At 42.4% G+C, this 23,275-nt stretch overlaps 1 protein-coding gene across 2 annotated transcripts; it reads right to left on the bottom strand.

Annotated features, from left to right (window-relative positions):
• Positions 1 to 65: 65 nt before the first annotated feature.
• Positions 66 to 22,068, bottom strand: st3gal5 (ST3 beta-galactoside alpha-2,3-sialyltransferase 5). Of its 2 annotated transcripts, none has more exons than XM_057328754.1 (7): positions 21,967 to 22,068; positions 21,153 to 21,254; positions 17,780 to 17,897; positions 13,353 to 13,687; positions 11,278 to 11,464; positions 11,041 to 11,199; positions 66 to 639 (listed from the first exon to the last, which is right to left on the bottom strand). In XM_057328754.1, exons 2-7 carry the CDS (start codon positions 21,239 to 21,241, stop codon positions 634 to 636), a joined length of 894 nt encoding a protein of 297 aa, XP_057184737.1. In that variant the 5' UTR covers positions 21,242 to 21,254; positions 21,967 to 22,068; the 3' UTR covers positions 66 to 633. The 2 variants fall into 2 exon arrangements, with proteins under 2 accessions (XP_057184737.1, XP_057184736.1); XM_057328753.1 differs by having other exon boundaries at positions 21,919 to 22,050.
• Positions 22,069 to 23,275: the final 1,207 nt, after the last annotated feature.

A 23,275-nucleotide genomic window follows, 5' to 3' on the forward strand; every position in this document is an offset into this window, starting at 1 on the left:
AAATTTTTGAACATGCAGGACTGCCTAAAAAGTCCAACACTATGAGGAGTGAGTAATCCTGCTTCAGATGATTCAGATCGTGCTGCGAACTGAACAAATCCTTTGAACTGATTCATTAGCCTATTCAAATGGTTTTGCCCATTGTTCAATTAATGCTTTCAAAAGAATCGACTCAAAAGAATCGATCACTCGGGAATGCCCGTAAAAAGAGACGACAACCTTGAAATAAACAACGCGTTTTAAAAAAAACATTTTAAAATGAAGGAACAAAGGAACATCACACATTGTAACGAAGTAAAAGTACAGATTTTCTAATAGAAATATAATTGTAGCACGTTCAATAAAACGGAAGGAGGCGGGAACCGGCGAACATTTAACAATAAACTTTAATCAAAAATAAACAAACAATAATCCGGAAGTAAAAGGCCGGCAGCCCCTCACGGACGACTGCCGGCCAAACAAACAAACACAAAACTTAACATTTCCGGGCCCGGTCCTCTCTCCCCGTATTCTCCTGCTGTTCGTCCTTTTATGCTTCCGCTCCTCCGTGAGAGATACGAGGCCGGAATGATGCCCAGCTGACACTCATTATCAATCGCGTCCCGGCCTCGCTTCTTCCTCCCACGGCTCTCGTCACGCCTTCCTCGTCACAATAATCAAGAGTAAAAGTACACAATTTTAATTTTACTTTAAAAGTACATATTTTCCAAAATGTTACTCAAGTAAATGTAACGAAGTAAATGTAGCGCGTTACTACCCACCACATCAAAATACAGCTCTTCTTTCCATATTTATTCATTCATTATTTCATATGTAATGTTTACTGTATACTTTCATTTGTTAATTTTGTGACGCATCAGTTATATAATTTATTAATGCAGTGGAGCATCACTAAACTCCGCCCTCTCGCAGTGAGTTGTGGGTAATGTCAGCCATCAGAGTGTGCATCATTCTGCACTTCCAATTTCTACCGGAAGTAGCCGACCATCCGGGAATCTTTGGAATACTCTTTTCAACACACTACGATTTGGGACATACTAATTCTACTATCGAATACTATAAGGACGGATAGTATGTGGATTGGAACACAGGGTACCTCTTCTCAGTGAAGCGTAAAGCCGTAATACATAATTACTGCAATAGATGGCGATAATTAACTATTTCAGTTCGTAATACAGTAAGAAGAAGACGTTTGGTCACACAGCAGCGCTGCTCTGAAGGCAGAACGGAACGTAGCTTTTGGTCGCGCTACACCGCTACTTTCTTAAAAAAAGTAATTAGCTAAACTGTTTTAAAAGTAGTTGAGCTACCGTCATGCTACTGAAAAATTGAGTTAAGTTAGTTAGTAACGTCGCTACTTCAGCTACTCCCCAACAACCTTACTCATGTGGGGAAAAAGAAAAAAGTTTAAAATGTCCAGGCAGCCGGTTGTTATGGCAGAAATAATCCCCGACAGTGTGATGAGGACGTGAAGCGGAGGGTCTTGTGTCACACTGAAGGGGCTTATTTCACGATAACAGCCGGCTGTTGGTACACTATCCTGCTTGTCATGGCTACTTGCCACATGAGACAAAACTGGACATAAAACGTGATTTTGAAATATTTTATTAGCTCATTTTGACCGAATGCAGACCTTCCGTGAGGAAAAGACGTTTAGTTTCAGTTGTAAAGTAAGAAATGACATTCAAACGTCACGAACAGGCAAGTTGGTTGAATCATTTGTAAATATAATATCATATATGTTATTAAAAGACATATTTATAATTATTTTTTGTGTAATATTAAACTGCCCCTCTCAAAATGATTTGCAGCATCCGGGTTACAGGGTGTTATTAGTTTTGAGCGGTTGTTATTTGAAAATAACAACCATTGGAATGTCGCGACTGGCCAATCAGAATCAAGCATTCAAATGAGCAGTGTAATAAATTGTTATAATTTGGTGAAGTATTCAAATATGTTTAACCAAAGGTGTCATATAAAATGTAAGACCTACCATAAGTAAAAAGAAGACTTTTTGGGGTGGTTTCCCGGACAGGGATTAGTTTAAACCAGGACTAGGCCTTGGTTAAATTAGGATAAAACATACTTAGGGTTAGGTGGGCATCTTGAGACAAAACAACCGCACTGATATGTTTTAAGATAAGTCAGTGCCAGTTGTTTTCGATTAAGACACCTCTAACATAGCCATGGAGAGAGAGAGTTCTGCCAACGGAAGTCCAAAACGCTGGAGCGTCATGTGTAGGGCTGCAACTAACGATTATTTTGATAATCGATTAGTTGGACGATTATTTTTTCGATTAATCGGATAATGTAATTACATCTTTTGCTTATAATAAGTAAATCAGATATGGGAAAAGTATACACAACTGAACTCATTAGCCTTCTCCCAAAATGTTGTGAATGTCTCCATAATTAATACACCTGGTGAGTTGATTCATGTGTGTCATATTAGAAGCAACTGACAATAGTCTCTCCCAAACGTGGGAGTGAGGGGAGGGTCGGCCAAGGAAATATTTTTTTTGTGCCATGAAAAGTGAGATATTTGTCATTCAAATGTAGTGAAGTGCAGTAAAAAGTAAACAGAAAAAGTAATACTTCAGTACAAATACTCAAAAAGTGTACTTAAGTACAGTACTCAAGTAAATGCATTCGTTACCCACCTCTGAACTAAATAAACCACCAAATCAGGGTATTTAGCCTATTATGTACTTTGCAAAGTGCAAACGCCACAAATTGGGTTTTACTAATATAATCTTTAATTTTGTCATTTAAAACACCTCTCCCCTTTAAACTTTAAAACTGCGCAGCTTGAAGAGATGCATGCAAAACACGTCTGACTTTAAAACTGCGCACCTCGCGCTGCACGGAGAGACACGTGTGACTTTAAAACTGCGCACCTCGCGCTGCACTGAGAGACACGTGTGACTTTAAAACTGCGCACCTCGCGCTGCACGGAGAGACACGTGTGACTTTAAAACTGCGCACCTCGCGCTGCACGGAGAGACACGTGTGACTTTAAAACTGCGCACCTCGCGCTGCACGGAGAGACACGTGTGACTTTAAAACTGCGCACCTCGCGCTGCACGGAGAGACACGTGTGACTTTAAAACTGCGCACCTCGCGCTGCACGGAGAGACACGTGTGACTTTAAAACTGCGCACCTCGCGCTGCACGGAGAGACACGTGTGACTTTAAAACTGCGCACCTCGCGCTGCACGGAGAGACACGTGTGACTTTAAAACTGCGCACCTCGCGCTGCACGGAGAGACACGTGTGACTTTAAAACTGCGCACCTCGCGCTGCACGGAGAGACACGTGTGACTTTAAAACTGCGCACCTCGCGCTGCACGGAGAGACACGTGTGACTTTAAAACTGCGCACCTCGCGCTGCACGGAGAGACACGTGTGACTTTAAAACTGCGCACCTCGCGCTGCACGGAGAGACACGTGTGACTTTAAAACTGCGCACCTCGCGCTGCACGGAGAGACACGTGTGACTTTAAAACTGCGCACCTCGCGCTGCACGGAGAGACACGTGTGACTTTAAAACTGCGCACCTCGCGCTGCACGGAGAGACACGTGTGACTTTAAAACTGCGCACCTCGCGCTGCACGGAGAGACACGTGTGACTTTAAAACTGCGCACCTCGCGCTGCACGGAGAGACACGTGTGACTTTAAAACTGCGCACCTCGCGCTGCACGGAGAGACACGTGTGACTTTAAAACTGCGCACCTCGCGCTGCACGGAGAGACACGTGTGACTTTAAAACTGCGCACCTCGCGCTGCACGGAGAGACACGTGTGACTTTAAAACTGCGCACCTCGCGCTGCACGGAGAGACACGTGTGACTTTAAAACTGCGCACCTCGCGCTGCACGGAGAGACACGTGTGACTTTAAAACTGCGCACCTCGCGCTGCACGGAGAGACACGTGTGACTTTAAAACTGCGCACCTCGCGCTGCACGGAGAGACACGTGTGACTTTAAAACTGCGCACCTCGCGCTGCACGGAGAGACACGTGTGACTTTAAAACTGCGCACCTCGCGCTGCACGGAGAGACACGTGTGACTTTAAAACTGCGCACCTCGCGCTGCACGGAGAGACACGTGTGACTTTAAAACTGCGCACCTCGCGCTGCACGGAGAGACACGTGTGACTTTAAAACTGCGCACCTCGCGCTGCACGGAGAGACACGTGTGACTTTAAAACTGCGCACCTCGCGCTGCACGGAGAGACACGTGTGACTTTAAAACTGCGCACCTCGCGCTGCACGGAGAGACACGTGTGACTTTAAAACTGCGCACCTCGCGCTGCACGGAGAGACACGTGTGACTTTAAAACTGCGCACCTCGCGCTGCACGGAGAGACACGTGTGACTTTAAAACTGCGCACCTCGCGCTGCACGGAGAGACACGTGTGACTTTAAAACTGCGCACCTCGCGCTGCACGGAGAGACACGTGTGACTTTAAAACTGCGCACCTCGCGCTGCACGGAGAGACACGTGTGACTTTAAAACTGCGCACCTCGCGCTGCACGGAGAGACACGTGTGACTTTAAAACTGCGCACCTCGCGCTGCACGGAGAGACACGTGTGACTTTAAAACTGCGCACCTCGCGCTGCACGGAGAGACACGTGTGACTTTAAAACTGCGCACCTCGCGCTGCACGGAGAGACACGTGTGACTTTAAAACTGCGCACCTCGCGCTGCACGGAGAGACACGTGTGACTTTAAAACTGCGCACCTCGCGCTGCACGGAGAGACACGTGTGACTTTAAAACTGCGCACCTCGCGCTGCACGGAGAGACACGTGTGACTTTAAAACTGCGCACCTCGCGCTGCACGGAGAGACACGTGTGACTTTAAAACTGCGCACCTCGCGCTGCACGGAGAGACACGTGTGACTTTAAAACTGCGCACCTCGCGCTGCACGGAGAGACACGTGTGACTTTAAAACTGCGCACCTCGCGCTGCACGGAGAGACACGTGTGACTTTAAAACTGCGCACCTCGCGCTGCACGGAGAGACACGTGTGACTTTAAAACTGCGCACCTCGCGCTGCACGGAGAGACACGTGTGACTTTAAAACTGCGCACCTCGCGCTGCACGGAGAGACACGTGTGACTTTAAAACTGCGCACCTCGCGCTGCACGGAGAGACACGTGTGACTTTAAAACTGCGCACCTCGCGCTGCACGGAGAGACACGTGTGACTTTAAAACTGCGCACCTCGCGCTGCACGGAGAGACACGTGTGACTTTAAAACTGCGCACCTCGCGCTGCACGGAGAGACACGTGTGACTTTAAAACTGCGCACCTCGCGCTGCACGGAGAGACACGTGTGACTTTAAAACTGCGCACCTCGCGCTGCACGGAGAGACACGTGTGACTTTAAAACTGCGCACCTCGCGCTGCACGGAGAGACACGTGTGACTTTAAAACTGCGCACCTCGCGCTGCACGGAGAGACACGTGTGACTTTAAAACTGCGCACCTCGCGCTGCACGGAGAGACACGTGTGACTTTAAAACTGCGCACCTCGCGCTGCACGGAGAGACACGTGTGACTTTAAAACTGCGCACCTCGCGCTGCACGGAGAGACACGTGTGACTTTAAAACTGCGCACCTCGCGCTGCACGGAGAGACACGTGTGACTTTAAAACTGCGCACCTCGCGCTGCACGGAGAGACACGTGTGACTTTAAAACTGCGCACCTCGCGCTGCACGGAGAGACACGTGTGACTTTAAAACTGCGCACCTCGCGCTGCACGGAGAGACACGTGTGACTTTAAAACTGCGCACCTCGCGCTGCACGGAGAGACACGTGTGACTTTAAAACTGCGCACCTCGCGCTGCACGGAGAGACACGTGTGACTTTAAAACTGCGCACCTCGCGCTGCACGGAGAGACACGTGTGACTTTAAAACTGCGCACCTCGCGCTGCACGGAGAGACACGTGTGACTTTAAAACTGCGCACCTCGCGCTGCACGGAGAGACACGTGTGACTTTAAAACTGCGCACCTCGCGCTGCACGGAGAGACACGTGTGACTTTAAAACTGCGCACCTCGCGCTGCACGGAGAGACACGTGTGACTTTAAAACTGCGCACCTCGCGCTGCACGGAGAGACACGTGTGACTTTAAAACTGCGCACCTCGCGCTGCACGGAGAGACACGTGTGACTTTAAAACTGCGCACCTCGCGCTGCACGGAGAGACACGTGTGACTTTAAAACTGCGCACCTCGCGCTGCACGGAGAGACACGTGTGACTTTAAAACTGCGCACCTCGCGCTGCACGGAGAGACACGTGTGACTTTAAAACTGCGCACCTCGCGCTGCACGGAGAGACACGTGTGACTTTAAAACTGCGCACCTCGCGCTGCACGGAGAGACACGTGTGACTTTAAAACTGCGCACCTCGCGCTGCACGGAGAGACACGTGTGACTTTAAAACTGCGCACCTCGCGCTGCACGGAGAGACACGTGTGACTTTAAAACTGCGCACCTCGCGCTGCACGGAGAGACACGTGTGACTTTAAAACTGCGCACCTCGCGCTGCACGGAGAGACACGTGTGACTTTAAAACTGCGCACCTCGCGCTGCACGGAGAGACACGTGTGACTTTAAAACTGCGCACCTCGCGCTGCACGGAGAGACACGTGTGACTTTAAAACTGCGCACCTCGCGCTGCACGGAGAGACACGTGTGACTTTAAAACTGCGCACCTCGCGCTGCACGGAGAGACACGTGTGACTTTAAAACTGCGCACCTCGCGCTGCACGGAGAGACACGTGTGACTTTAAAACTGCGCACCTCGCGCTGCACGGAGAGACACGTGTGACTTTAAAACTGCGCACCTCGCGCTGCACGGAGAGACACGTGTGACTTTAAAACTGCGCACCTCGCGCTGCACGGAGAGACACGTGTGACTTTAAAACTGCGCACCTCGCGCTGCACGGAGAGACACGTGTGACTTTAAAACTGCGCACCTCGCGCTGCACGGAGAGACACGTGTGACTTTAAAACTGCGCACCTCGCGCTGCACGGAGAGACACGTGTGACTTTAAAACTGCGCACCTCGCGCTGCACGGAGAGACACGTGTGACTTTAAAACTGCGCACCTCGCGCTGCACGGAGAGACACGTGTGACTTTAAAACTGCGCACCTCGCGCTGCACGGAGAGACACGTGTGACTTTAAAACTGCGCACCTCGCGCTGCACGGAGAGACACGTGTGACTTTAAAACTGCGCACCTCGCGCTGCACGGAGAGACACGTGTGACTTTAAAACTGCGCACCTCGCGCTGCACGGAGAGACACGTGTGACTTTAAAACTGCGCACCTCGCGCTGCACGGAGAGACACGTGTGACTTTAAAACTGCGCACCTCGCGCTGCACGGAGAGACACGTGTGACTTTAAAACTGCGCACCTCGCGCTGCACGGAGAGACACGTGTGACTTTAAAACTGCGCACCTCGCGCTGCACGGAGAGACACGTGTGACTTTAAAACTGCGCACCTCGCGCTGCACGGAGAGACACGTGTGACTTTAAAACTGCGCACCTCGCGCTGCACGGAGAGACACGTGTGACTTTAAAACTGCGCACCTCACGCTGCACGGAGAGACACGTTTGACTTTAAAACTGCGCACCTCACGCTGCACGGAGAGACACATTTGACTTTAAAACTGCGCACCTCGCGCTGCACGGAGAGACACGTTTGACTTTAAAACTGCGCACCTCACGCTGCACGGAGAGACACATTTGACTTTAAAACTGCGCACCTCACGCTGCACGGAGAGACACGTCTGACTTTAAAACTGCGCACCTCATGCAGCACGGAGAGACACGTGTGACTTTAAAATTGCGCATCTCGCGCTGCACGAAGAGACGCATCCACTGAGAACCACGTCTATAACATTTAAAAAAGCTCATGCTGCACGGAGAGACACATTTAAAACTGTAATTTTAAAAGGGAAGAAGACGCGCTTGATTTGTAACTGTGCAGCTCGCAAGTGACGTCACAGACCAAATAATCGATAATGAAATTCGTTGACAACGAATTTCATTATCGATTATTATCGATTAGTTGTTGCAGCACTAGTCATGTGATTCATAAAGCCTTCAGATAGTTCGAGGAAGTTGTGTTTTCTCTTGAAATGCTTTACGTCTTTCATTTTTTATTCATTAAATGGCTTTCGTCTTTAAATGGGTTAAAAGTTTACCTCAGCTGGTCTGTTTAGTCGCAGCTCCATGCGTTACTAGTAACTATTGAGAGCCTCCATTGCTGTGAAAAAACTGTTCCATTGGAGTCAACGGAGTTGACGCGACTCTCTCTCAATGGCTCTGGGACTAGTCTTAAGGCCTGTCTGGGAAGCCACCCATTTATGAGCTTAAATTAAAAAAATTAATGTAATACTTTTAAGACTTTTTAAGGATCCGCGGGAACCCTGTCATAAGTGCTAAGAAAACCACCTTGCTGTCGCATTTACTTTATTTTGTGGAAAACAAGACAACTTGCTTGAAAATGATATACAGTATACTGTATGTACAAACCCGATTCCAAAAAAGTTGGGACACTGTACAAATTGTGAATAAAAAAGGAATGCAATAATTTACGAATCTCATAAACTTATATTTTATTCACAATAGAATATAGATAACATATCAAATGTTGAAAGTGAGACATTTTGAAATGTCATGCCAAATATTGGCTCATTTTGGATTTCATGAGAGCTACACATTCCAAAAAAGTTGGGACAGGTAGCAATAAGAGGCCGGAAAAGTTAAATGTACATATAAGGAACAGCTGGAGGACCAATTTGCAACTTATTAGGTCAATTGGCAACATGATTGGGTATAAAAAGAGCCTCTCAGAGTGGCAGTGTCTCTCAGAAGTCAAGATGGGCAGAGGATCACCAATTCCCCCAATGCTGCGGCGAAAAATATTGGAGCAATATCAGAAAGGAGTTTCTCAGAGAAAAATTGCAAAGAGTTTGAAGTTATCATCATCTACAGTGCATAATATCATCCAAAGATTCAGAGAATCTGGAACAATCTCTGTGCGTAAGGGTCAAGGCCGGAAAACCATACTGGATGCCCGTGATCTTCGGGCCCTTAGACGGCACTGCATCACATACAGGAATGCTACTGTAATGGAAATCACAACATGGGCTCAGGAATACTTCCAGAAAACATTGTCGGTGAACACAATCCACCGTGCCATTCGCCGTTGCCGGCTAAAACTCTATAGGTCAAAAAAGAAGCCATATCTAAACATGATCCAGAAGCGCAGGCGTTTTCTCTGGGCCAAGGCTCATTTAAAATGGACTGTGGCAAAGTGGAAAACTGTTCTGTGGTCAGACGAATCAAAATTTGAAGTTCTTTTTGGAAAACTGGGACGCCATGTCATCCGGACTAAAGAGGACAAGGACAACCCAAGTTGTTATCAGCGCTCAGTTCAGAAGCCTGCATCTCTGATGGTATGGGGTTGCATGAGTGCGTGTGGCATGGGCAGCTTACACATCTGGAAAGGCACCATCAATGCTGAAAGGTATATCCAAGTTCTAGAACAACATATGCTCCCATCCAGACGTCGTCTCTTTCAGGGAAGACCTTGCATTTTCCAACATGACAATGCCAGACCACATACTGCATCAATTACAACATCATGGCTGCGTAGAAGAAGGATCCGGGTACTGAAATGGCCAGCCTGCAGTCCAGATCTTTCACCCATAGAAAACATTTGGCGCATCATAAAGAGGAAGATGCGACAAAGAAGACCTAAGACAGTCGAGCAACTAGAAGCCTGTATTAGACAAGAATGGGACAACATTCCTATTCCTAAACTTGAGCAACTTGTCTCCTCAGTCCCCAGACGTTTGCAGACTGTTATAAAAAGAAGAGGGGATGCCACACAGTGGTAAACATGGCCTTGTCCCAACTTTTTTGAGATGTATTGATGCCATGAAATTTAAAATCAACTTATTTTTCCTTAAAATGATACATTCTCTCAGTTTAAACATTTGATATGTCATCTATGTTGTATTCTGAATAAAATATTGAAATTTGAAACTTCCACATTATTGCATTCTGTTTTTATTCACAATTTGTACAGTGTCCCAACTTTTTTGGAATCGGGTTTGTACTTGTTTTGCAGTGCAGGTTCATGTATGAGTAAAACTTCTTTAGATTAAAGCCAGTTTTTTATAAAGTCATTGTGCTTCTGTTCCACTGTGGAGTCGAGGTGGGAATCCAAACGTGGTCTTTAATGATAAAGATCAGGAGTAACAAACAGAAATCAGGTTTACTAACACCTCTTTTGGTGTAAAAAAAAATACTGTCTGTATTTACTAAAGACACGCAGTGAAAACGAGCGCTGAAAAGGCATGCACATGGACTGTTTTTGCGACTGACCTTGGCTTATTGCTTATGCATTTGTAGGAGTTTCCTCTTCAGACACAAACTTTACGGGAGTTTACTATGGGAGTCAATGGGGGGCAAAATCTGTTTGCTTATAAGCATTCTTCCAAATATCTTTCTCTGAGTTCATCAAAACAAAGAAATGTATACACATTTTGAACAACTCGAAGGTGAGTAAATGATGACAGAATTTTCATTTTTGGGTGAAGTATCCCTTTAAATGAATCACCCAACCAAGTGCTTTTAGAGTGCTTTTCCTCATTGCACCATTAAACATCTTTTAACCTGGAGGAGTTTTGAGCAAGAGCAGTGTGCATTGTTTTCAGCGTTCACACAGTAGAAGCAGAAGTGTCTGGGTTTTCCGTCTATTTTTGTTGATATGCTCACACTCAAGTAAAGCAAAAGTGCACTGAACGCATGCGGCAGATCTTTTTACATTTTGGCCAAAAAGGTCACATTTTGTCTCAACTATCTATCAGTCATTTTTGCTCATCTGATGAGAGTGAACGTGATGATCTGAATGATGTTACACCTCTTTACAGGCTTCATTTTCTTCTCTCTGTTTTTTATGAAAGCAATCACTTATATCAATTATTCAAATATAAAAAGAGAAAACCTGACCTGGTCCCAGCCCCAGAGTCGTTTCCCGGGCGTGGGGTAATGAAGCAGATCCAGAGCGGTTTCTCGAATGATCTCTGGATTCAGAAGATGAAACTGGGAGACGTCTATTGGAACCCTCACAGGAACCTTCTGCCAGAAAAACAGCCGGTCCCACAGCGACTGAAAGAGTTCACAGAGTTACAATGATGCTCAGAGAAGAATGATGTATAACGTACTGTACATGTTACAGTCACTTACAATGGCTGTTTCGGTGATCATTGCACGAAGCCAGTGGAAATCTACGGATTTGTAGATCACAGCAACAAACTTGAGATCTGAGTCTGTATCTTCCCAAACCTTCGGGCAACCTTCAGGGTACGTCATTCTGATCGAAGTACGATTTCCAACATCTGCGATAAAATCTTGCACGGGTCCGCTGTTCAACCTGTTTATGGAAAACGTTTATTATTTTGAAAAAACAATGAAACATTTGAGATGTGCATGACACAACGAAGCAAAAATTTACCGGCCAGTACAGCAAAAAAAATTCTAAACGATTGCTGCACTGCATCGCTCCTGCAACAGACGCACCGCATCCGCATGCTGTGTGTGGGAATGCTCTGTTAACATGGCCACAAAAACAAACACAGCGAAGTTTGTGTGAAACGGGCCTTAGTATGGTATGAAATGCACTGTAACTGACATTAACAACCACTTTTCTCTGACTTCATACTGAGTTATGACATCTTTTAACTTTTACAATTAGCTAAATGCTCAAAAACAATATGGTATTATAAAAAAGCTTATAAAAAAGGTTAAAGACACATTCAGCATTTCATTTACATAAAAGCGGTTCAGTCTGTTCAAACCCCTGAACTGGACTTTCACTTCTTTAAAGGGGTCATATGACACAGCTAAAATGAATATTATGGTTTGTTTTAGATGTAATGCAATGTGTCTACACGATTTAAGGTTAAAAAACGCTGCATCTTCCACATACCGTGCATTTTCAACAAAGCTCATGGCTCTGAAAAGCGAGGTGTGCTGTGATTGGCCAGTTCACCAGTGTGTAGTGATTGGTGGAATACTGCAAGCGTGTGAGGGAAATGTAACGCCTCTTACCATATTTGGAACATCAGGTTCCTCTTCAATTGTACTGACAGGTACGCCCACCTTACTTGCGTATACATTTGGGCGGTCTTAGTCCAATCAGACCACCAACTGACGTAGATTTGTGGGGGTGTGGCTACACGAGGTGTTTCAGGCAGGTCTGGGTGAGCATTCGCTTTTACATAGAATGACTCTTTTGTTCCCACACTTTCATTTCTGCAATTTTACGTGTCTAATACATGCATGGGCAACTTGTAACACACCAAAGACACAGAAAAACACGTGTTCGCGCCATATGACCACTTTAAATGGCAGGTTTCAAAACGTCATCACTTTTGAACGGTTTTGCAAGCGCTTCTCCCTTAAGAAAAATGCAAAGTTAACTGTAAGCACAACTGCACACTGGTTAGATTAGTATGTTACATAATGTGCAAAAGTGTACAATCCAAATGTCACTGGATTTCAGCTATGATATATTCTGAGCAGGCTTTTGCTGCTAACACATTGCAGTGCCTGCGGGACATATGCTTTAAAACATGCCGTCACCTGCCTGCCTCTTTCCTCCTCTCTTCAAATAACACGCAACTTTGGAATGCTGTATTACTCTTACTGGTATCATACTGATGCTCCTTCTTAGTGTAGAACAGGGATGTAACGATTCACCGTGAGCCGGTTGAAAATCGGTTATAATGAGCGACGATTGAAATCAGTTGAGGCTTGAACTGAATCGCAATACATTTTTTGAACAACAGGGGCCGCTATTTTCACTGCAAACCTAAACGTGGATGCTGATATTTCTTAAATGCAAAAAAATCCAAGAAAAGCACAGACAGTATTAGTTTGTTTATATTAAAGAGACTTTTTCTATTATTAATTTGTTATAAAATCGCAGTTTAGTTTTGTTATTTGAAATAAAACAATTTTATCATACGAAGAAACGTGAAGCATTTAAGAAATAATGCAAGGGAAGTTGTTCATTTCTAATTTGTTTCAACTCATTTTGCAAAAATAAATCTAGAGTAAATCGTGAATAAATCGCATCGTGAGCTGAGTGAATCGTTACATCCCTAGTGTAGAATGCTCCTTCTTGCTAAATATTATACGATATGCGACGTTTGTAAAATCTATATGAAGTACCACATTCAAATATATGATTATGATGCATGATTGCTCAGTTAGAAATATAACGTAATCACATGATGATGCTATATGCATGCTCTCACCGTATAATGACACTGAATTGATTGAGAAGAGGCCCGAGGCCCAATCCCTTCAGTATTCCTCCATTACCAACCACCACACATCGACGACACTCCCGTCCGCCAGAGCTCTCCTCTGAAGAGGGAAGGAGCTTCAGCACTTCTTTAAGATTCTTCTGCATACCCAGGAAGCCAAACGGTGGAGGATACTTGAATATTTCTTCATTTAAAACAGTGTTCTTGTATAAAAACGGCTGTGCCACTGGAGTGGAGCTGGAATGATCAGCTCTCGTTCTCTGTCGGGCGAAGGAAGGTCTGCACTCATTGCTCAGCACCTCCTGGACGTATGTACGGACACGCTGTGAAAGACAGTACGTGATAAAGATATCTCAAACTGAACTGTAAGATCCATCATGTTGTTTATTTGATCTGTTGAATCAGGCATGTTTGATCAGACGGACATCCAATTCTCAATATGAATTCAGAGGCACTCCTCAAGTACATCAAACAACAACCTTTACATATGTAGTGTTTGCTGAGTAAAGAAAACGCTGTGCATATTTAAAGAACACGTTCTTTATTTACCCTGCACTGCAAACACACAGAGATCATGTTTATGACAGCGATGCTCCAAATGCTATAGAGGTGGGGTGGAGCTATTAGATTTGACTGACAGCAGTGGTGTAAAGTATTGGAGTAAATGTACTTAGTTACTTTACTTAAGTATCTTTTTGGCTACTTTGTAGTTGTACTGAGTATTAAAGATATTAGCAACTTTTACTCTCTACTTGACTACATTTTTGAACAAGTATATGTACTCTTTACTCCACTACATTTGTAATGACTAATGCAGTTACACATTACATTTTGCATGCCACCTATCTTATAATTAATATTGCCATTCACAGGGCATTGAAGGTACTACAATCTTGTGGATTTTGCCATAACTTACAAAAACTTGTCAACATGTCTTCTTTATATGAATATGAGTGCAGTATCAGGTAGATGTCAATCGCTGGCGGTTTATACATGGTTAGCCCTTACCCGCTATTTCTACAGTAATATATTGGCAACACTCTTGCCAGCTAGTTACTGTAGGTCACACATCTACAAAAGCTCTTGTTTTTAAAACTAACTCTTCCTAAATGTGCTCTAAACATGTTTGCTCAAAATTTGACCATGTGGTGGGACTATTGCCATGAAGTGATGTAAACCAGTAAAAAGAATGTATAGTATTTCAATTTTCAAAAGTGCTCTCACACTATATAGACAAAATATAATAATATAATTATCCTCTGGTGAAATCTTGACAGATTTATTGTGTTCATCTGTTATTTACACTTGTTCATCTAAGACTGTGTGACTTAAGTGCGTTAATACATTCTTTAATAATGTATCTTCAAACAGCCATTGCAGTAGTTTACTGTAAAACACCTACAGTAACTAGCTGGCAACAGTGTTGCCCATATATAACTGTAGAAATGGCAGGTAAGGGCTAACCGTGTATGTGAAATGAGGACATGACTGCAGCTGGCAATGAGGCCCAAACCAGCATGTCCAGTGCAAAAAGGCTTTGACTTTTTAATTCTACTTAACATTATTTTATTTATCTGTTATATTGAAGAGACCTTTTTGAAGGACTTTGGTTTACTTATGAGCACTTGAGCCTAAATGAGACTTAGGGTGTTTGTAATGACGTAGGTTATGGTGTCGACCATGATTTGTTGCAATTTTGAGGTGTTCAGTCTTATTATGATTTAAGAAAATAAATGCGATTGCTCTCCTCACAAATCAACTGTTTTTCACTGACGTGTCTCTTAAGTGATGAGGACTAGTGCTACTTTGAGCCTACATTCAGTATGAGTAAAATACTCAAGTACTGTTAAAATCAGATACTCAAAGACTTTTACTGAAGTCGTTTTGGAATTGGTGACTTGTAACTTGTAATGGAGTAATTTTCACTGCAAGGTATCTGTACTTTTACTTAAGTATGGTTTTCAGGTACTCTTTACACCTCTGACTGACAGCAGGCATGCAAACTCGTCAGGGGTGAAAGGGTGACAAACGAAACCCCGCCCCGCTAGTTAAATGCCAACGTAGGTAAAGGCAAGTTAATTCACATAGCACATTTCACACGCAAAGGCAAGTCAAACTAGTTTATAGGGAGAACATGTAACACGCTGCAAAAAATGCTTTTCTTACATTTTGGTCTTATTTCCAGTCCAAATATTTAATAATTCTTAAATCAAATCTTTTTTTTTTTCAGAAACAAAATTAACCAAACGTCAAAATCTTGTTTAAGATTATTTTGCTTACCCCATTGGCAGATTATTTTGCTTGTTTTAAGGTAAAACTCACTTAATTGTGACTTTTTTTCCTGAAAACAAGACAATCATTTTTACTTGGCTAGAAAATGCTTCTTGATTTAAGAATTTTCAGATATTTGGACTAGAAACTAAAACAAAAACTCCAAGTAGGAAAGCATTTTTTGCAGTGCACCATTCAAGGATAAACACCTTAATATGATTAAAAAACGTTTGAGCGACAACTACGGTCTAAAATCAACAAGGATTGTTGTTAAGATGTTACATGAATTTAGTCAGGGCAAATAAACCACTGTAAATCTTCATTTCAGCACTCACATGTTTGAAGCGGCTGACGGGCTAAACGTGAGGTGTTTCTCCGTCATGAAACAGGCTGTCACGGGCTGACACTTGAGCTGAGTGATACTAATATTACTGTACATTACACGCTGTGCTTTACTTGTAGCTCGAACAGTTCTCAAATCGACTTCATGTCAGAGTAATAGCTTACTGATATGTGAGACAAATGTTAAGGTCGAGACTGAGAAGCATTTTTGCAAAGGGTAACGTTAGCGAACTACTGTAGCGATAACGTAACTTACAATCTTCATAGCTATCACAACAGCAGCCTCGCGCCAAAAATAAAAAATAAACCCGCCTCACGCAGTAATCACCATTTAAACTGGAACACCATAATTTACAGCAGATACAAATGCATTCCGTCCAGCTCTCCAGCGAACTTAATTTAGCTGGCTACAAACAGGCTAATCTAACCATCATTTACTTCCAAAATAAGTTGCTTACCGTTAGCTTGTTCCTTCATGTTTTACGCAGTGTTGCCAACTCTTTTCAATGGAAAGTAGCTAAAGCCTACCCGAAAAGTCGCTAAATGTCGCCAGATGACGTCACGCGCTAGTTTGCATATCAGTGACGTCATCACGTAGTATCTGACAAGCTAAGCGCTTCAGGTCTGCTTCATATCTCTACTCTCTGAGCGGTTGTATACAGTATTATATTAAAACAATACATCCAAATGCACAATAAATAGGCTCTTAATGACTTATTTTTCTGTTGGCAGACATCAAAAAACTATGTAATAGTGAGTGAACTCAACCACTTAAAATTGCAGTCACTAGCAGCGGCCATATTGAGCGTTGCATTCCCTCCCCATTCAAAAATTTAATTTTAAATGACGGAAGTGAGCGGCAGAGCGGAGTATGCACGTGCTCGAGCGCACACACATACAGTAACAGACAACAACACTAAAGAAATACACATGGATATATATGACTGTATTTTCATTAAGCTTAACTAGTTTATTATTTTCAGCCATTAAAGGGCACATTTATTAATTTCATTTGGTCAGTATAACATGTGTTAATGTGATCTTTAATTTCTGTATTGCACATGTCACTGACGTTTACCAGTTTTGACTATTTTTACCATTAAAAAATAACCAAAAAAGAACCATCAGGGAACGTTATTTTCAGGTTATTTTCTGGTTGCAAAAAATAACCAAAAAATAACCATCAGGGAACGTTGTTTTCTGGTTATTTTCTGGTTGCAAAAAAAATTAAAATAACCATAGGAGAACGTTATTTTCTGCTTATTTTCTGGTTTAAACCCCCCCCCAATAAATAACCATCAGGGAACGTTATTTTCTGGTTTAAAAAAAATTACCAATAAATAACCATCAGAGAACGTTACTTTCTAGTTATTTTCTGGCTGCAAAAAATAACCAATAAATAACCATCAGGGAACGTTACTTTCTGGTTATTTTCTGGTTGCAAAAAATTACCAAAAAAATAACCATTGGGGAACGTTATTTTCTGGTTATTTTTAAAAAACCAGCCTGCAACGTTCTGGAAATGTTATTTTCTGGTTGGAAAAATAAAACCTGAACAGAATGTTCTTAGAACGTTATTTTTTGGTTCCCAAAAAATAACCAAAAGGGAACCAAAAAATAACGTTAGGGGAATGAGACTACTAAATCTGTGCACTTATACTATACACTGCAGCTCTTGCGACTTGCTGGTGGTGTTTTTGCAACGTATGAGTTCATAAAAGTAAAAATACAACTGTCAGAACCACAGAAAGGGTTCAAAATCATTTAAGTTAATAAACAACTGATAAGACAGTGAATCTTACCCCTCGATAGATGGGATCTACTGACACTCCAACGGGTTTTTGGTCAGTGTGAAAGAGAGGCAGTTTTAACAGAGCCAGTGAAATCAATGCCAGGCTCAGGAGTGGAACAAGCACCCTTCTGTTGGGTGAAAAAAACTCAATTAGATAAGGGTTTACAGTTCAAAACCAGTGCCATACCAGTGTATGTAGATAGAAATAGCTCATTCTAAGGTAATAAAAACATAACGCTTCATTATATAAGGTTTTTATACACCTCTGAACACAAAGTTATGTATATTATATTGCATTTCTGTCAATAGATCCTCCAAAAAATTACACAGTGGACTTAAGGTATAAGCTTGCGCGCTGCATTGAGACAGTCACAAAAATAGATTTCGATAATCTGCTTTGTGTTTTTAAAGACAAACATCTTTTTTCCAAAATCCAACTGCACAGACGGGATGCTCCATCTGAAGGCTGGGATGCAGAGCATACAGTGGTAAAAATCAAGTTTTTAATGTTGTTTATATGTATGGGAGGGTGATCTGACGATCTTAAATCGCGATCGATCCTGAAGGCGTCCTCAATCCACTTTTCAACAGAATCGCGAGGATCATGATCTTGTCTGTCGTCTAAAACGAGAGGTGTGTTCGACATCATTCGGCGCTGCACAGACACATTGGCATATGACATTGAAGCACTGCGAGAGCAGAGAGCTCTGTATGCTTTCGAATCACTCTCGCCGTGCTGCGAGGTCTGAGAAGCGCTGCGTGAAGTTGAACAGCTTAAAGCTGCGTTCCCACCAAACGCGAATGAAGCATTACGCACGAGTTATTTACATGTTAAGTCGATGCAAAGACGCGATAGGACTATGGCGTTATTTTATAATAATATTGTTACCTGAACACGTGGTGGATCCATCTTGCTTCGTTGAATACGTCGAGTCACTTTCAACCAATAAGATGCCATGTAAGAGGTCGCGTTTTCATTGGCCTGCCGTGGAAGCCTATCCCTGATTGGTTGACTACTTTTGACAGCCTATAATGCCTGGAACACACAGGAGGACCTCTCGAGAGCAAGAGTACCAAAGGATTCGTGGACGCACGGCACGCATTTTGAGTGCGCACACGCTCACTGAGCGAGAGGAGAGAAAATTCATAAGAGAGCAGCGTATAATTGAAAGCGCGCGTCCAGTTTTGTGCACGAGCAAAGGAAATCGGCGTGCGAGCGGAGAGATTCGCACGCTCGTATGACAAGAATGCGTTCTCGCCTTGTAATAATGCACTCGCGACATTTGTCATTAAAATAACGCCATAGAGGCGCTGTTTCGTTATCAGCACACTGAGGCGCTAAAAAGAGTTGCAGAACAAGAGCTGCCTGTTTTTCAAGGATGTTTGTTTTTCATCCAAGTACGTGTAATTTCTTGAAATTTCTTAAATTAACATGACGTACATCATTGTAATGTCTTTAGCTGTGCAGTTGGATCGTTGAATCAGCGTATACTGTACACAGCGAGTTTGCAAGTATGAACGCACATTGCGTTCAGAACGAATCGCACACGAATGACTCATTTGAACTGATTGAACTTTTCAGTCACTAGCGAATATAAGAGATCACTGAATCATTTAAAGTGAACCACAGAGAATGCAGATGTGAATGAGCTTTGCTCATTTAGTAAGACTGGTCAATTCAGTTGGCTTTTGTGGGCTAAAATGTTAGTTGAAAATGTTTGATAAAAAAAACATTTCTGTTTGGTTGAATAAAAGTAATGTTTTATATAACTTAATAATTGTCATTTTCATCTATTTTATTAGAACTTTTAATATGTCAAAGTCACTTTGGTTAAGCCACAAAGGTAGGGTAGGCCTACGTGTGTGTACAAGATCAGGATGGCACCACCTCCGCCTCATTTTGAGCCAGGAAAAACCCTGTTCCAGTCATGTTTTCCTCCTCATGTCGAGTTTTCTTTGCCAAGTGCAGTATGAAATGGACTTTGTACTTTGACGCAGAGGTCGCGTTAACCTAAAATTCCCGCCATTGATGGATTTTTAATACCAGTGACGGAAAAATCTGAAGGCCGTCCGTCATTTTGACAGATTACAACGAGGGCAGTTTATAATTCCCCTTTTTGTCGAGTTGGTAGCATCCAATCATTTCCTTTCATTAGAACGTGATCGTAGGGACATGTACGTTTCCCATTCATTACTCATAAATGCCTCGTCCATTCAGGAAAACCCACGCGGGATCAGCGGAGACTCGCGGTGCGGAGCCAAGGGCGTTCATAATCAAGACGACTATGACGGCCCACCACCGTCTAATTTGTTTCGCCATAGTTTCAAAACGAACTGAAAATCTTTTTGCACTTTTTATAATAACACCGCGATCTCTAACGTTGTTTGTAACAATGAAAATTGTAAAAAGCTCTATACAAATAAAGTTGAGTTTGTGGTGGTGTTTCTGGATTTGATTCTGCAAAGCCTACATCTGTCATTCATCTGCCTCTCGTCGCGGGCTCTCATAACCTACACACACAGGCGCACAAACCAGTGGTGCGGTGTTTACAGACTTTTTTTACTTCAGAGAGCGACAGGATTAGTGTAATTTTGGATAAACCTTAACTTTCACTGAGTGGAAAAAAGTCTCTGTGAGTCTTCTCCTTTCATGACCTAACAGCAGCTTAAAGTTACTTGTAAGTGAATAAGTGAACGATTAGATTTCAAAACAGCGTGTACAAGCACCTGTCATTGTTACTGACTGGACATGAACATTTGTCTGTAATTAGTATTTTATGTGTGACAACAGAAACATTAAATATGTAAACAATTTCGGCTTTATTGGGTATTAAAATACAGTAAGTTCAAAGAACGCATGTACGTCGCGATGACGTCACAAACATGCTAATTGGCACGTAATATCACATTGCACCACAGTGACGGGTAAAAATAGATTATGACAGATTTTTTACAAGCCTATCCATAAAAATGACAGACAATGAAAAAGTCTAGAGCAACCTCTGCTTTGACGCTAAAAGCTGCATGCCGACTGACTGTTGTTGCATTTATTTCTGCTGTGTTAGACTGTAAGATTAATCCACATCGAGTCAAAATGCCAATAGCTTATCATCGTTATCGACATAAATTTTACCGTGATTCGATATGATATCGTTTATCGGCTCAGCCCTACTCAAAGTCTAAACTCCAAGGGCTCTGCCCTTCGAAGGGAGTAGGGCATAGGAATGATGACTCGAAGCACAAATGCTATCTTCGAACATTGCCGGCTGCTAATTGTAACCACAACGCAGCAAGCATTTTTTTAAGTAAAAAAGCGCCATTGACAACTTTTTCTTGTCAAAAAAGAAGTCAAATGTGAACACGGCCTTAGTTTGTCAGTATACCTGGAAGGGCAATGGCACTGTTTCACAGGTCTTCTCATGGTGCCTGAACAACAGGTCATCTCTTTACCTCTGCCGCCTTGTTTCAGCATGTGTTTACCAGCCCTAAAACCAGACAAAACACTCTTAACTTTATCACTATTAAGAAGGTGATTTATTTCATCCACTGTCATGCAGTGTTACAGTCCACACTTTCCTTGTACCATTTGATCTTTAAATAAACATTTAAGTAATGCTTAAATAAGCATTGACTGTCTTATATGCATTACTGACAAAATGTTGAATGTTCTCTCAAGTGGCTTTGGATATAAGTCTATCTAAATAAATGTAAATGCAATTTTGTTGTAGTTAGTTTAATTATTTAAATAAACAGGGTACGTTTGTCCCAAAATGCATTTGTTAGTGTAAAAGGATCAGAAAATCATCCTGAAGACCGCAGTAGTGCTGCAGCAAGGTGAATTCATTGCATATAAATATTTAAGAATTGTACATTTTCGTGGTATGGATGTCATTCAGTGAATTAAAGGTAACCGATGGATAGCCTGCAATAAAAGCTTAAACATGTTTCGTAATTCAGGTGATTTTGTCATTCGGTTTAAGTTCATGCAAATTCTCTGTTACACCAAAGTGTGTCCTACACTATAATACACAAACTGCAGAACTGATCATTTATGCACAATGCGATAACGTTACCATGTTATAGCACAAGCTTCTTATTTACACTACAGTAAAACGGTCTTGTTAGTGAAAATGGATTTTTAACACGTACCCTTAAGCTTTGTGCTCCCATGATAATACAAAGGTTAAACATATTTACGTGGATTTCCTCTGTTAACATTGTAGCTGATGAAGACGGAAGTGTTGATACGCTCGGTAACGTCCTAAAGTGCAAAAGTCGGACACCTCTCATTCGCCAGCTGTCAAGCCCTCTGACTGACGCATGCCTTCAAGCCAATCAGCGAGGGCTTCACTAATAAATTAATATTCATGAGGTAGACCGTCACTTTCGTATATGCAGTTTCAAAATAAAAGTAGTCTGCTTTGTTTTTGGCTCTACGTTGATTATGGGTTTGTGTGTACAGTTTTGTCTATAACTACAAGGTGGACTAAATCTGTTAAAAATGACTTTACAAATATTGTGAAACATGTAAAAACGACTTAATTTTTTAAAAACGACATCAATTTTAGTCCAAAAAGTATAATGTGATTTTAACCAACTACACCGCTCGTTGGCTGCTGGATCGTACGTCAACGGCGCCGCCATATTAGGGGTGGCAACCTTCAACTACAAACACATGCAAGTTTTTTTATTATTATGCTATAACAAACAAACAAACATTATACATATTACAACCAGGGGAGCAAGGCATAGTTAAAAAGAAGAAAAACAAGAAAAAAAACCTAAAAAATCGAAACAAAAACAAGACCTTTGAATTATTCATTAAATTAAATATTGAAAGATAAACATAAGTCAACAGTTTTCATAGCTTTTCTGTTGGCACTAGTTTGAATGATCAAAAAATATTTCTCAAATTCTTTAAACAGAACAGAGAGAGTATGGGGTTGTCACATGACAAAAGAATGAACGACTCGGACCCCTGGACTCGGTAGGTGAACTAATCATTATGTTTTCTGTAAATGCAGCCTATATGGGCAAAATAAGTCTCTAGAGTTGAGCTATAATCCTTTTTGTTTCTTGTACAGATTTCAGAGCTTATATGGCTGTCAGGAAATAATTAAATAACTTTCTCATAACTTGTCCCTAACTACAATATAAGTTATTTCTTATTATATATCTGATCAAAACTAGCATAAATAAACGTTATGGGGTAATTTGGCTATTAACATGCAACATTAATTTAACTCTGCTCAGATGAACGAAACGAACGAAATGACTCGAAAAAAGATTCGTTCATTTTACTGAACGAGATTCAAACATCCGAATCGCAAAAATGACTCGAACTTCCCATCTCTACTGTCAACAGAACAAGCTCCTACAGGAACATTAATATACTGTTTTATTTTAGATTATATTATAAATTGTCTTAATGTGTTTACACACGAGCGCATGGCGCATATAAAGCATGCGTTCATTGCCGCGTTTCACTGGCATAAAGTTGGTTTGA

The sequence above is a fragment of the Triplophysa rosa genome, unplaced genomic scaffold (genome assembly GCF_024868665.1).
Source record: "Triplophysa rosa unplaced genomic scaffold, Trosa_1v2 scaffold7_ERROPOS2016172, whole genome shotgun sequence".
Classification (NCBI taxonomy): Eukaryota; Metazoa; Chordata; class Actinopteri; order Cypriniformes; family Nemacheilidae; genus Triplophysa; species Triplophysa rosa.

Bases quoted from the DNA above. Each gene is read 5' to 3' on its own strand.
- st3gal5 (XM_057328754.1), bottom strand. From the start codon at position 21,241: ATGCTGAAACAAGGCGGCAGAGGTAAAGAGATGACCTGTTGTTCAGGC. The intron at 11,465-13,352 runs GTGAGAGCATGC...TTCCATAAACAG, and splicing joins CAATTCAGTGTCATTATACG to GTTGAACAGCGGACCCGTGC. The intron at 11,200-11,277 runs GTAAGTGACTGT...GAACTCTTTCAG, and splicing joins TGATCACCGAAACAGCCATT to TCGCTGTGGGACCGGCTGTT.